Source organism: Vigna unguiculata, chromosome 6 (genome assembly GCF_037176805.1).
Source record: "Vigna unguiculata cultivar grain cowpea cultivar isolate G323 ecotype 2 chromosome 6, ASM3717680v1, whole genome shotgun sequence".
NCBI classification, from domain to species: domain Eukaryota; kingdom Viridiplantae; phylum Streptophyta; class Magnoliopsida; order Fabales; family Fabaceae; genus Vigna; species Vigna unguiculata.
Genome location: NC_140797.1, coordinates 43,812,651 through 43,827,102, shown reverse-complemented (window position 1 = coordinate 43,827,102; position 14,452 = coordinate 43,812,651). Strand labels below are relative to the sequence as shown.

Here is a 14,452-nt window from a genome sequence, read left to right as displayed (position 1 = left end):
AAAAGTTACAAGTATATAAAAACTAAAAGTATTGTATATTAACACCATTTTATGATACAAAATTTAAAGGTACTAAGATCAAAGAATTATGAATAGGTACTTTACTGAAAATTGGAATAAAAATATAATTCATTAAATATTACATTTTCTTAAAATTATTTTTGTGCCTTGATTAATAATATCCTTAAAATATTGGCTAGCTTACCTATTTTCTTTTAAAATGTAATAACTAAGAAACCTATTAAAACTTATTATTTATCACATAGATTAATTGATGCAATATTCTTTCACATTAAATTGTAGTTTCACATATAAACAGCAAGGTTGAATAATTTTAATAGAATATGAATATTACATGTATGCCTAATTTTTGTAATTTAATGAATACACACATGCCAATTATAGATTGAATAATTCATGCATTCCTCTTAAAGAAGAAACAAGGCATACACACTTTCTCAGTTTGCATATCACATTCAATTATAATTTGTAAATCACATGTGTGTGTTAGGTTTTAACTTTTATAATAATTATTAAAAATAATATTTGATTGGTTAACATGTATAAATGTGCAGCCTATTAAACTCTTGCGTCTCAGTGAGGCTTTCAAAAGCAGACTCTGTTTGGTGTGGCTTTCAATCTCACCATATCTCTCTACTCTGCTCTGTTCCTTTTGCCAGAAACTTTCCCTGTGAGAAAATTCTGCTTATTCTTTCATTTCAGTTTCTTGTTTCTGCTTCCTTTATAGGTTTTTCAAGTTTTTGGTGTAGATTTTATTTTATTTTTTCTCTGTGAATCCATGTCTTTTATAAAGCATGGTGTTTTAGATTGTTTTGTTGATCAAAGTTTTCATTTTTTGTGTGCAATTATGAGATTGATGGGATTCATGGTGTCGTTTTCCTCGTCATGCCTGTTACTACCACTGAAAAATATGCTAAATTAATAGTTCAAGTTTTTTAAGAACAAATATTTGTGAATATTTTTATATAAGTTATAATACATCTTTTAATAAAAATTAGTATGATAGAATTTCTATACAATTCATTCATGCATATGTTGTTATTTTTTAATGTTTGAATTTTACTAATATGTTTATAGTTTATAATTATATTATTGGCGTAAAATATGTATGAATTTTACTAAGGATTATTTTTAATGGGATATTGTTTTTCAAATATAATCTTCAATTTAACGAAATAAAATTTTACAAGCAGATATTACTAATAATTTATAAACCTTTTTTTTAATATGTCTGGAAGAAAAGAAAATTAGAAATCCCTCTTTAAAATTACAACTTTCAAAACATTTCAACACGAGATTATCATGGTCCTACACGAGATAACCTTAAGACACGGATATACTTGTGTCAAAAAGAACTAAAGAATGCACAATTTACTAAACTAACCGTTCATGCATATTGTTTTTCATATTCTATACATCAAAATTACCAAATACTAAATTAACTAACGGCTATTTCATGCATTTTTTTTAAATGCATCATTTCCAAGTTTTCCTTATTTTTTTATAATAATTATTAAAAAAACAATTATTTTATAGTGGTACATGATTATTAAACTCATAACTATAATATTAAATATTTCATTTATAAGCATTTTGTTTTTGTGTTAATTTTCAAAGTTATTTATGTTTATATTATTCAAGAGAAATTAAAAAAAACAGAAAGGTTGTTTCTTTAATTATATTTAGAATTTGATCCTTATAATATATATTACGTTTAATAAAATAAAAATGATTAAAATGAAAATTAAAACGGTGTAGCTTAGTCCTCGAGAAAATAGAGATTGGAGTTTGGGAACAAAAGTCGTGGAGCTATTGGTTTGCGTGAGCCATATACATAAGCAACCAAACCCACCGTTTGTCTTTCAGTTACATTCATAACACAGCAAAACCAAAAGGCAGAGAAAGAGAAAAGAAGAAAAGAGACATGGAGTGGTGTTTGTCAATGCCAAAGGTTGAACTGCATGCTCACCTCAATGGATCCATCCGAGACTCAACACTTCTGTAACTTTCTTTTCTTCTATCTAACTTCAATTTACTTTTTTTTTTTCTCTCTTTGAGGATGCACAATCTGAACTTGATTACCATTATTGTTGTTGTTTTTTCAGAGAACTCACGGAGGGTTTGGTTGGAAAGGGTGTCATAGATATCTCGGAAGTGGAGCATATCATCAAGAAATGTATGTATGCCTCTCTTGTTTATTCTCCTGTTTGGTTGCTGGAAAAGACAAGACCGCCAACAAACATGTCCCTCTCTTTCTGTTTTTCTATGCTTGCTCTTTCGTTAATTGTCCACCCTGTCTCTCTTTCAATGTGCTCCTTTTTCCATTTTCAAATTCATGTTGACGCTTCACCACATGCTCTCCGACCCTTCTCTTCCAAACTTAAACCACATAATTCATACCTGGATAAACCAACCAACTCACACAACCATCCATCAATTATCTTTTCATTAACCTTTTAATGAAACAATACATATACATATATATGGCACCACTACTACCTACTCAGGTGCTTTCTTAATTTTCTTTTGGCTTCTTGCATAGCTGTTGCCGGACTTTGTTTTTTTTTTTTTTTTTCTCAGTTTTACTCCTGTTTCTGTTAAGCTCAATTCATTTGTGTTTCTTCATGCTCATACTGATGTTAATTGTGTTGTTGTAAATACAGACAATCGTTCCGTGGCTGAAGTTTTCAAGCTGTTTGACCTAATCCACATTCTCACTACTGATCACGAGACTGTTACAAGAATTACCAGAGAAGTATGGCTGCTTGGTTGCTACGTAAATTTTGTTTTGCCCAATTTATTGCCTTCTTTTTTTAACAAGCGATAATAGTTAATAGTAATAAAAATACTTGAAAGCAGGTTATTGAGGATTTTGCATCAGAGAATGTTGTCTATTTGGAGTTGAGGACTACTCCGAAGGTAACCGAAGGAGATTTATTATAATTCAGGGTGTTCTTGTTGTTTCCATTGATTGTGAAAATTGATTGATCTGATGAAGAAAATGTTTTTTTGGGTTCCACCATTCAGAGAAATGATTCCGTGGGAATGAGCAAACGCTCCTATGTTGAAGCTGTTCTGAAAGGTCTGAGATCAATCACTTCTGTTGACGTGGATTTCATTCCGCATTGTGAAGATTCAAAGAGTCTTTTTAGTTCTGTACCTGCAATTGGACATGTGAGAAAAAGAATCTATGTTAGGCTTCTCTTGAGCATTGACAGAAGGGAGACAGCAGAAGCAGCAATGGAAACTGTAAGACAATATGTGCAAACAAGTAATTTGAAACACTTAAAAGCTATGTGGTGGATTTCAATGTTACATTTCTTTGGTGTAGGTGAAGCTTGCACTGGAAATGAGGCCATTTGGGGTGGTTGGAATTGACCTCTCTGGAAATCCAAGTATTGGTGATTGGTACATCAAACTGATCCAAGGCTTGATTGTAGTAGTAATGCATCTTCATGTTTGAAAATCGATGCTTATTCTAACCCATTCTTAACTTCCGTAGGGCCACGTATTTGCCGGCATTGAAATTTGCTCGAGAACAACGTCTTTATGTAACGCTTCACTGTGGAGAGGTGAGCTAATCTATAGCTCTTACTTGTGACTTTTGGAGTTTCCCTGACTTGGTCTATTTTTCCGACTAAGTGATTTTAGGTACCTAATTCAGTGGAGATAAAAAATATGCTTGACTTTCGCCCCCAAAGGATTGGACATGCTTGTCACTTGGAGGATGAACACTGGAGACAGCTGAAGTCGTCCAAGATTCCGGTCTGACTTTTGCACCACCCTTATAGTTAAATTAAACAAGTAAAAGTAAATTATGATTCAAGTTCACAGAGGAATTTCAAGTGTGTTATCTAAGAAGTTCCTCGTACATAACAAATAAAAAATATTATGTATATATACAGTGAACTCCTCATAGATAAAAAAAAGGTTATGTCTTCACTGATCAACACTTCTGGGCTTCTGATCGATGCTAAGTTGGAATGCACTTTACATAATATCACTTTGCAATTTATAGCTAGCTAACTAAGATTCATATTATTTATTCCATCTTCTTCACTATTTTCAGGTTGAAATCTGTTTGACATCAAACATTAGGACACTGACTATTCGGTCCATAGAAGTTCACCATTTCGGTAGGTGCTATTTGTTTATAGTTGAAGTCGATCATAAATATAGAATCCATGGAGGGGCCGTTTTTCTAACTTCACAAAGAAGATGCTGTATGCTTCAAAGTGGCTTTGGATTTTGGCTAGCTTTTCTTTTATGTCGGGGAAAAAAATTAATAAACAGTAGAACTTTTGGAGAAGTCAGAAGTTAGGCATGTGTGTTCCCCTTCTATACTTTTTGCTTAAAAATTGTTTTCTAAAACAATCATACATTTCCCATAAACCAATTTCTCCCCCGAAATCTATAGAAGTGATGAAATTGTTTTCCGAAACCGTGTTTTTAAAAAAAAAAAAACAGAAACAGTTGGGAGACGTTTTCTCTCGTCTGTTTCTTCAAATGTTTTGTTCTGGTTTTCAGGAACCAAACCTTTTAACGTGTTCAGGGGACACACATAAACAAACAAGACCCGTTTTGACTTTCCATAAAGTGATTACAGCACGTAATGCTCTTACATTTTGCAAGAGAAGTTCATCTCTTGTTGTTGGAGAACAAATCTCACTTTTGTGGGTTAAAAACTAGTGGTTCTATTCTATCACCAAGAGTGTCTAGGTATTCTAGACAAATAAGCTACTAAGCTAAAAGTCTATGCAATAATCATACTCTTATTCTCAAACACCTGTAAAGTAATTTCCGAGTTGTATACAAACTTTTATTTTGAGGGTATCTTGTTAGAATAAAATCCTCTTTTAACCTCGTGATCTTGGTGATGCAGGTGATCTGTACAAAGCAAAACATCCTTTAGTCCTGTGTACTGATGACTCGGGTGTGTTCTCTACCAGTCTCACCGAGGAATACAAATTTGCTGCTGATTCATTTGGTACGTTACGTTGCACTTTTCTTTTTCTGGCAGTACTTTTGAATTAATTGAGCAGGTTTTGCTGACCACATGCTTGATTAATTGTTTATTAGGGCTGGGAAGGAGGGAAATGTTTGAGCTGTCAAGGAATGCTATTGAGTATACATTTGCAGATAGCAAAGTAAAGGAGGATTTAAGAAAATTTTTCAATTCAGTGGCAAAAAAATATGGAAGTGCAACTAAAGTTTTATCTTAGAGAATATCTGCATTTACATGTTAGCTAGCGATCCTTTTTCGTTCTGTCCCTTATCCTAGATTGAAATCGGTAGTCGAGAAAAAAAAGGAATGAAGTGATAAAATAAGGGTGTAGTATATGCATCTGATCAAGCTTATGAGTATTTTAATTGAAATCAGCAGCAAAAGTGTCCTCTATGTTCTCATTTTGCACGTCACTTCACACAAGTTAAATCCTTGCAATTGGTCCTTCATAAAATTATTCAATCTAGCGACTCTTCTGGGAGGTTTTAAGTTGATTAGCTACACACCATTGCAATATGGTCACGTCATTGGATATATATGCTGACTGGATCACGATTCACGATCTTCTACAATTCCACACAATCTGAACCATAAAAATGATGTTGTTTTCACATGATTATAATATAAAGGATGTATTGAACATTGAACATTATATGCATCTGTTGGATGCGACCATTGGACGGTGTAGTTGGTTTTTGAACAACATTTGATCGTAATCCATGTTGACTTGTGACAACCTTGTCTAATAATGCCGCAATTACCACTTTTTAAAATTTGACCACTACAATGAACTTTTCCATTTGGCCACACAGTGGTGAAAACTGAAAAGAGTGGGTTCGGTACACTTTGTATAAAAGAGTGTACAATTTTAAAGCCTTCAAATTTCAATCTCAATATCATACCTACATTACTATTCCTAGATTGATGAACAAGACAAGCAACAAGAGGTGAACCAGTGATAATAATTAATCTTCTTCTACGACTCCAATAACATAATTCCCAAAAAGACTTTCTAGAATTTGAAACTACAAGAATAGCCTCTAATTCCCTCGTTGAAGTTGACAACATGAAGAAGTGTTGCAAGGAATCTCTTCATGCTTCAAAAGATAAATATAGGTGGCTCTAATAAACTTGTTATCGCATGTAGCCACGGAATTTCTTTCATGTTGCCAACATTCACCAACAAGTCTTTTGAAAGTGATTTTGTTACGAGGCAGAAGAACATTATTGTCGTCTCTTTTGTTTGTATTCATCTCAATCTTCAAAGGTCTTATATTTTTCTCATGTAGAGATTGGAATTTCAAGAATCACAATTCATAATTTCCATTGAGCTCGCACTTCACACTCATCAATTCCCTTTACTATAATTTAAAAACTCCGAAAATTTTGTAGGTGACACCAACATTTAGATAAACTAGCCTAATTTAAAAAAAAAAAAAAAAAAAAACTCATCCTTCTTGAAGTATTGAGTATTTTTGCTTCAATAATTTAAAAAAAAATTGTTAAATTGTATTGTACTGTTGTGGTGGGCCAAAATATGTGTGTTTGTTCTTTGCCAGTTGTGAAACGTATGGATCGAAAGCAACATATCTGGACAACAACAGTCCTTTGTCTGTCTAATTAACCTCTAGTTACCCACATAATTTTAAGCTATGACCTACTACCAAACAAAATGTTTATTTATTTTTACTAAAAAAATGTAGAATATATTCTATTTATAATTGAGTTGAAAGTTTTGTTTGTAATCTACTTGAAATACATAACAGATACATTTATTTATTTTGTGACTAATATAAAATTTTAATTAGTTTTAGAGTACAAGTACACGTTTTTGGGTGGTTTAGGCAAGTTAATCAAATGAGTAGTCAAAGTCTTAATTTGGAATATTATAATATAATGTGATCTTTGAAATTGTGATTTATGACAGTCAAACTCAAACTTGTTTGCCTTTTAAAATACGGTTTGATTTTATCGCTAAACACTAACACAACACAATCTGTTTACGTCACCGCGAAAGTCGTCACGAGATATCTACTATTATTATTGTGAGAATTTACGTTTTATAATTTTTTTTTTCAAAGCTTAAAAAAACATTTTATGCAGAAATTAAATGTAGCATATATATAGAGAGAGAAAAGAAAGGATTGAAAGAAAAACAGAACGAAAGAAAGAGGAGGAAAGAAAGATCTAAAAAAAGAGTGCAAAAGTTTTTATTTTAATACATGAATAATTTAAATATAATCTTAACATATAAAACTACACTTGGCGTATTATCTTCGAGAAATTAATTATTTTATTTTTGGAAATTTCGCGATTAATAGATATAAAAAATTAGAGAAAGAGAGAGAGAAATGTAAATAAATAAAATATAACATATTCTAAAACGTATAATTTAACTAAGTATTCTGATATATTTATATATATACAATACACTCGACATACATATAACTTTTATTAGTAAATTATGAATGTTTGAAATTTAATAAAAATGATTATATACATTTTTATTTTAGCATTTGTACATACTAAAAAAGATGTTGCTATGTGATGATGTCATGAAAATGCTAATCTGGGCCACAATGCACGGCAAAAGTTATACAGCTCAATTTACACTGTGCGTTTGTCCCAAACATTTCTCCAGTTTTCAAAATTAAAATACAAATAGTAACTAATTTGACAAAATAATGAAAAGGAAACATATAGTATTTGGAAATTAACCATACTATTATAATGGTAAAAAATAATTATTGATTAAATGATAAATTTAAGAGAAGCAGTTGAGTTATGGTGGCTACAACTCCTTTCTTCAGACGAAAATTTTTAGGTAAATAAATAAATAGCACAGTATCCGTGGTTCAATATTTGCATGCTGGTAAATGTTTTTATGTTGAAAGAAGAACAAAATTGAAAGAATAACAGTGAAAAAGTGTTTATCGGTATATATAATAAATTTCACATCGTTTAAAAGTCAAGGTCCGACAAAATTAATATATTTATATCTCTTTTTACTTTTTAAAATGTTTTTTGAAAACAAAATCATCACAGAATTTAAATATTTAAAAACGCACAGTACCTTGTAATAAACACGGTGGTTATTATAAATAATATGTTAAAAAAGTAACAAAGTTAAATAATGTTAGTGTTTGACGTCGCATCCTAAAATCATTTAATTTACTACATTACTTTTGTCAATACAATATACAAAGATACGTGCATATCTAAAACCAAATACCACTAGAATAATAATGGATAAGTTAAGGATAAGGTATGATTGCTTTTTATGTATAAACTGGACTTCTTTTTTTTTTCTTTTTTTTATCATTTATGTACAAAAGTATGGAATAAGGGTAGAGGATGGGACTCTTTCAAAACATTTTTCTTTGGTATAATGAAACTTAAAAGAAAATGGATTTGCCTAACACACATCTATAACTTGGTTTGAGAACTTTGAAAATAACATCAAATAACCAGTTTTAATTTAAATGAATCTAATATCAGAATAATTATTATGGAAGGAAAACCACTGGGTTAATGTATATGTATTTTTACTGATAAAGAAATCTCTTTTACCTAACTTTAGTAGTCGATCCAATCATATTTCTTACTCATCTATACATAATAATAATTATATTGATATTACTCTATTTTTATAATAATAATAATAATTACGTTTAATGAGTAATTTGATCTGAGATTTTTTTTTAGTTTTTATATTTCTTAACAGTGTCAACTTAGTTATTTTCATTAAATTGATATTAAAATAGTTTAAAAGTATAACATGTGAAAATTTACATACTTTGAAACCTTTTTTTTTCATCAATCTTTCTCCACTTCCCACTATCTTCCTCTACCTCTCATTATATGTTTTTATTATAAGATTTGAAACCTCCCACTAAAATGTTTTATTAGAAATTTGAAAACTTCTTTTTCCATTACCAAAAAAGAAATGAAACTTAGAAAATATTTTAATTCTCTAAATTTACATATTTCTACTATTGTAAAATTGTCACAAAAAATGCAAATAAATAGCTTATTAATAAAACATTTGTGAGCAGTTGATAAAGTTTAAACTCAAGTAAATATAAAAATAAACTATATTCACTATGTTTAATTTCTTTTTAAATCATTATTCCATTGATTTTCATTTTTGTAAAAAAATCTTGAGGAGGTTCCTTTTTTTTTTTTTTGTCTCGCATATGTTTTTATTTTGAAAAATTTGTTGTAATTAGATAATTTTCATTACTAATACACTAAATACGTTAATTATATATATTTTTATTTTATTTTCAAGTGATAGAGATACTGGGATGTGTCAGTGAAAACCAACAAAAACGTAATTGAGACAAAAAAGTAGAAGACCTACTTAAATTTTTTTTATGAAAATGGAAACCAATAAAATAATTTAATCTTTATTGTTTAAGATTTGATATTCAACTCATCTACACTGCTAATCGTGAGAGAGTAAACTTACACATTTACATTTCATATCGCCAGTACAATTAATTTGTCCGATCGAAGTGGATGACCTCTTTTTCTTTTCATTGATAGAAGAACGAGTTGAATTGAAAATAGCTTTTCGTAATGTTAGGTAGGAAATCAAAAACTTTATTTGTTTCTTTTAATTTGATCAAATGGAAATATCATCTGCACTGGACAACATAGCAATCACGCCCCAAAAGAACTGTCACACCATTAAAAAAATTGCCTCTCTTTCCACTTGCCAAGCCATGAATGGCGGAGAATAACTTTGACCTGACAAATAAAGAACATTAAAAGACGACCACTGAAAACCAGGGGAATTTAAATTTTTGTGTGTGTGTTTTTTTTATGCATAGGAAATTCAGAGGAATTTAAGGTTACAGAAAACACCATTTCATATGACAAGTACTATTGCCAATAATGCAATAATAGTCTTTGGTTAGACAATGTGTGTCGAACTATTAAATACTGCAATGTGTTTGTGATGCGAAACGCTACAAATGCACCAATCTCTCTGAGTGTTTTACCATGTGGTAACTATTTTAGCAGAATTCCTAACAGTTACTCAAAAGAGTGTAGTATCATTTCCGGAAAACAAGCTAGTTCTTATCAAACACTGGGAGATCACGATAATTTCAACTTTTTAAAGTTTCAATTATGGGAAATTTCATGCTTTTGCTTTTCATAAAGCAACTAAGCATCAACTATTTAATAATGACCAAAAGATGGATGCTCCAAATTGAAAATTAAGAGCCACGACCACTATGTTCTTCATGTGAAAGCCTCACTCGTTTCAATAGTAAATTTATGCACTATATATAAAGAGTGGTGCCATGACAACTAGTTAGTGCAATTGAAATGGCTGCTCCTGTTGCTATAGGGACTAGGGGCACTATTGGATCTCTAGTCAGGAAGGAAATTGAATACTTCACTAAGTTTGAGTTAGACAGAAGAGGAAGCTCACAAAAGCCTCAGCAACACTTTGTGGACATGGTTTCTGGCAGAAGCTATTCCATTTCAAGGCCTGGTTTCTGGGAGTTGCTAACTACATGGAAGAGGAGGAAGAGAAGAGGCTCAAGTGGGTTTCTTCCAAAATTTTGTTCTGTTGCTGAAGTAGCTGAAGGGAATCACTTAAACCAGATTCCTGGTTACAGCTACAGGATCCTCAGGAATGATATCAACAGCTTTCAGCTCTAAATGACTCTTGAGTTAGTGTGCACTAGCTTTTTGTGGGGAACCAAAACTTGGAACATATCATTTTACGCTTCATGCTATGTTGCCTCTCTTGGGCAACTTTTTTAAATTTTATGCTCATGTCATTTTCATTTTCTGTCGCATCTTCTGCTTCAATGCCTTATTACTGCTGCCTTTATAGATCTCAGATTCAGTTTAAGATCAGCTTTCTACTTCTACATAAATAGTATTTGTAACTGAGGAACATAAATAAAGTTGATAGGAACACAAGATAGATACTTCTGAAATCGTTTTTCAATCAGATACAATTTCGCTCATTAACATTATATGATTAATCTTTCATGAAACTCAATGAGTGAAGAATAATACCAAGGCATTTAAGAGACTACATATATGTTACTTTTGTCCTTCAGGATCTCAGTGTCTCATGTTCAAAGACAGAACGAAATAGAAACAGAAGGTGGATGTAAGTTGTTGAATGCAAAAACACAGTTGAATTAGAGAGAGCCTCATATCAGTTCCATAAGGGAAGAATTACAGCTAAAAAATGAACTGTAGAATGTTACGCAAACAGAATTGCATGCAAGCACTTTCATCTTTCTACAACAATTTATGGTGAATTTTTGCAGTAATCCTAAACTGTGGTGAATGAAGCTACGCCCTTTCGGAAGAGCTTGAAACTCTAAAAGATTCAACATGGCCTGCACATTTTATAGAGTCTCCGGCTAGGTCTTGGTCTCCAACTTTGTGCACTGCTAGATGTGCAAGAGCCGTCACAACATCGTCCATGTAAGGTCGTGTGTCAGGTTCCTCTTGTAAACACATTGCTGCCACTGCAAGTGCTTGGAATAGACCCTTCACGGGGAACTGACCTTTAAGCAAAGGATCAGCCATTAGAGTAAACTTCGTTCTGTCCTTAAACAAAGGTTGTGCCTGCCAAATACAAAAAACTCAGTTATGTGTTATGAGAAGATTACTCAGAAGCATGGACAAGTTTTGTTGCGGAGCATACCCAATCAATCAAGTTTTGTTCTTCTGTTGCTCTTGAGGTGTCAAATACTCTCCTACCCGAGATTATTTCCAAAAACACAACCCCAAAACTATAGATATCCGACTTTGTGCTAAGTTTTCCCGTAGCAGCATATTCTGGTGCACAATAACCAAAAGTTCCCATCACCCTGCTTGTCATTTGCTCTTGGCCTTCTTTGGGACCAATCTTAGCCAGGCCAAAATCAGAGAGTTTTGCATTAAAGTTTTCATCTAACAGTATATTAGATGATTTGAAATCACGGTATATGATAGGTGTATCTCTACTGCTATGCAAATATTCAAGTCCTTTAGCTGCTCCCTCTGCTATTTTCATCCTGGTCTTCCACTCTAAAGGCTCCTTTCCTTCAGCTAAGTCTGACATAAATAAAATCTAGTTAGAGTTGCATAATCCACAATGTGTTTCTGTAATGTTAAGTCCACACCAGAATTTTCTGTCATCATACCTAGAAGGTGAGTTTCCAAGCTCCCATTGGCCATGAACTCATAAACCAAAATTCTATAACTGTCATCTGCACAATAGCCAATGAGCTTCACAAGGTTTGGGTGTTGAACCATACTTAGCATCAAAATTTCTGCAAAAAATTCTCGTGTTCCTTGTGCTCCGTCCCTGTTCAGTACCTTCACAGCTACAGTCTGAACACAAAATTCTTTACATGAGATTTTCATAACCTTGTGAAAAGATCTAAGCATTATTAGATAATAAAATACGAGGCATACTTGTTCAACACTTTTTATGTATCCTTTGTAAACATTCCCGAATCCACCTTCACCGATCAGGCTTTCAGAACTGAAGTTATTCGTTGCTTCAACAAGCTGTGCATATGTGAATACCTTGACATCATTTTTGACACTTCCAAATTTTCTTATCTCTGCGTCTATTTGTCTGTGTCTGCTGCTGCCTGCAATTTCAGATCACCCAGTTATTATAAAATTATCCATTCACATACAATATGATATTTCATGCATGCTGCCCATACAATTAGGAAATTCATTACATTCAAGGAAGAATTAATCGGTAATAATTCCTTAAAAGAAATCTTCATCATGAGACATTTTTATATCCTGAAGGAAAAATGTTACTGCGGGGGGGCTAATCTCCTAAGCCAGAAAATGATTAAAAAAATTAAACTGCCATAAACATTACGAGGAAATATGATAGGGTTAAAAGAATAAAAAGGATAAAAAGTGGATTTGTTTTGAATGTAAGAATAATGGGGTAGGAATTAGAAAAGATTAATATTTATATCACCAATGGAGCATACCACAGACCTGTTTTAAGAGACATAGCCGCAGCCACTGATTTGAATGTTCTTCTTCCTTTGGAAACTTTGCCGGAGGTTGACCCGGCAGGGGTTGGTTTGGTGTCTGATTTGCAGCATGGGAAGCAACTCATTTTCGGAGATCGTGTTGATGGTTGGCTACAAACCTTGAAAAGATTTGTAATCAACCAACACAACAATCTCCAGAAAAAAAAATCGTATGCACAAAGCTTATGAGAAAATTAAAAACAGAATAACGGTCGGTAGGTAGGAGATGGCTAAATTTTCTAAACTGTAAGCCCTTATTCAGGGTCAAAATTTCTGTTTCATATTTGTTTCTAATTACTTATTTTAGTTTTGAACATCGAAATGAATTTCTTTAACATAGTTATTCTTAGCTGGTTTTCTCTGACACGTAGAAAGAAAACGAATTCTGACAATGGCAACAACTTCTTCTTACCATATTTTACGATCTCTTTTTTCAATTGGAAATTGGAATTAAAAAAAAAAAAACACGTAGACAACATTTTTCACATTAAAAAAAAAAAAAACACTTGGCCTTCTAGACTAGAAAATGTAGTGACGTAGAAAATAAGGTTGAGATAGATGGAAATAAGATGAACACATTGTATTCTTTTTTTTTTTTAGGCAAATTCATTCTATTCTTAAACCTAGCACGGGAATAGGCAAATTCATTCTATTCTTAAACCTAGCACGGGAATAGTTTGTTTGTTTATTTATTTATTTTAGTTGCTCTCGGTTGTATCTCTATACTTTTGTCCATAAAAATAATCCTAGTTTGAGGTGTCATTATACATACAATTTTTTATTTTATTTTATTTTATTTGAATAATCATAGTTTGAGGTGTCATTATACATACACGTTTTTATTTTATTTGAGTTTCCTTTTTGAGTATCTCTATTTGGATGGTACCTATCCTTCTGTAGAAAGTCCTCTCAACTTGAGGTATTATAAGAGAGATTTTGTTGCGATTAAAATAAGATTATTTTAGTGACAGTTACGGCTATTATTCTTCATTTCTGCTAACTCCAGTTAAATCAACTATGTGTATATTTATCATGAGGTGTAGATACATGAAACCTTAAACGTACCTCAATTCAATTTAAATTCACAAATACGCATAATAGTTTGTCCATTCAATTATTAAACCGAACAATGAAAGCACAAATAGGAGGCATATGTGACATAAACGTGTATAGATAGAAGCATAAGATCTCCCGCATTGCAAATTGGTTATTTTCGTTTCTTTAATGCCACGTTAACGGTTAAAAAAAATGGTTTGGCGAAAAACTATCGCAAAGATTAAAAAATAAAAAGATAAAATAAAACGAGGAGATGATAGAGAGGTAAATGATTTTCTCATTTGACCGTCGATTTAGGACACGGCTACAATACTCGGAAATGTGTAATAAATATAAACTG

At 31.9% G+C, this 14,452-nt stretch overlaps 3 protein-coding genes across 3 annotated transcripts; 2 read left to right on the top strand and 1 right to left on the bottom strand.

Annotated features, from left to right (window-relative positions):
- Positions 1–550: 550 nt before the first annotated feature.
- Positions 551–5,400, top strand: LOC114186652 (N6-mAMP deaminase-like). The gene is made up of 12 exons (XM_028074621.2): positions 551–691; positions 1,780–2,022; positions 2,127–2,197; positions 2,685–2,776; positions 2,881–2,940; positions 3,049–3,270; positions 3,353–3,429; positions 3,524–3,593; positions 3,673–3,786; positions 4,091–4,157; positions 4,904–5,008; positions 5,101–5,400. The coding sequence occupies exons 2-12, from the start codon at positions 1,946–1,948 to the stop codon at positions 5,241–5,243; spliced, it is 1,098 nt and encodes a 365-aa protein (XP_027930422.1). The 5' UTR covers positions 551–691; positions 1,780–1,945; the 3' UTR covers positions 5,244–5,400.
- A 4,845-nt stretch (positions 5,401–10,245) lies between these two features.
- On the top strand, positions 10,246–10,923 carry LOC114188203 (uncharacterized). Its single transcript, XM_028076762.2, has one exon. It carries the CDS (start codon positions 10,364–10,366, stop codon positions 10,700–10,702), a length of 339 nt encoding a protein of 112 aa, XP_027932563.1. The 5' UTR covers positions 10,246–10,363; the 3' UTR covers positions 10,703–10,923.
- Positions 10,924–11,170: 247 nt separating this feature from the next.
- Positions 11,171–13,327, bottom strand: LOC114188201 (putative serine/threonine-protein kinase PBL23). The gene is made up of 5 exons (XM_028076760.2): positions 13,019–13,327; positions 12,467–12,648; positions 12,193–12,382; positions 11,712–12,103; positions 11,171–11,632 (listed from the first exon to the last, which is right to left on the bottom strand). Exons 1-5 carry the CDS (start codon positions 13,140–13,142, stop codon positions 11,354–11,356), a joined length of 1,167 nt encoding a protein of 388 aa, XP_027932561.1. The 5' UTR covers positions 13,143–13,327; the 3' UTR covers positions 11,171–11,353.
- Between the last annotated feature and the right edge of the window lie 1,125 nt (positions 13,328–14,452).

Coding starts and splice junctions, on each gene's coding strand:
- LOC114186652 (XM_028074621.2), top strand. CDS start 1,946: ATGGAGTGGTGTTTGTCAATGCCAAAGGTTGAACTGCATGCTCACCTC. Junction 2,198..2,684: donor GGAGCATATCATCAAGAAAT/GTATGTATGCCT, acceptor TTGTAAATACAG/ACAATCGTTCCGTGGCTGAA. Junction 5,009..5,100: donor ATTTGCTGCTGATTCATTTG/GTACGTTACGTT, acceptor ATTGTTTATTAG/GGCTGGGAAGGAGGGAAATG.
- LOC114188203 (XM_028076762.2), top strand. CDS start 10,364: ATGGCTGCTCCTGTTGCTATAGGGACTAGGGGCACTATTGGATCTCTA.
- LOC114188201 (XM_028076760.2), bottom strand. CDS start 13,142: ATGAGTTGCTTCCCATGCTGCAAATCAGACACCAAACCAACCCCTGCC. Junction 12,383..12,466: donor ACATAAAAAGTGTTGAACAA/GTATGCCTCGTA, acceptor TTTTGTGTTCAG/ACTGTAGCTGTGAAGGTACT. Junction 12,104..12,192: donor CTTGGAAACTCACCTTCTAG/GTATGATGACAG, acceptor TATTTATGTCAG/ACTTAGCTGAAGGAAAGGAG.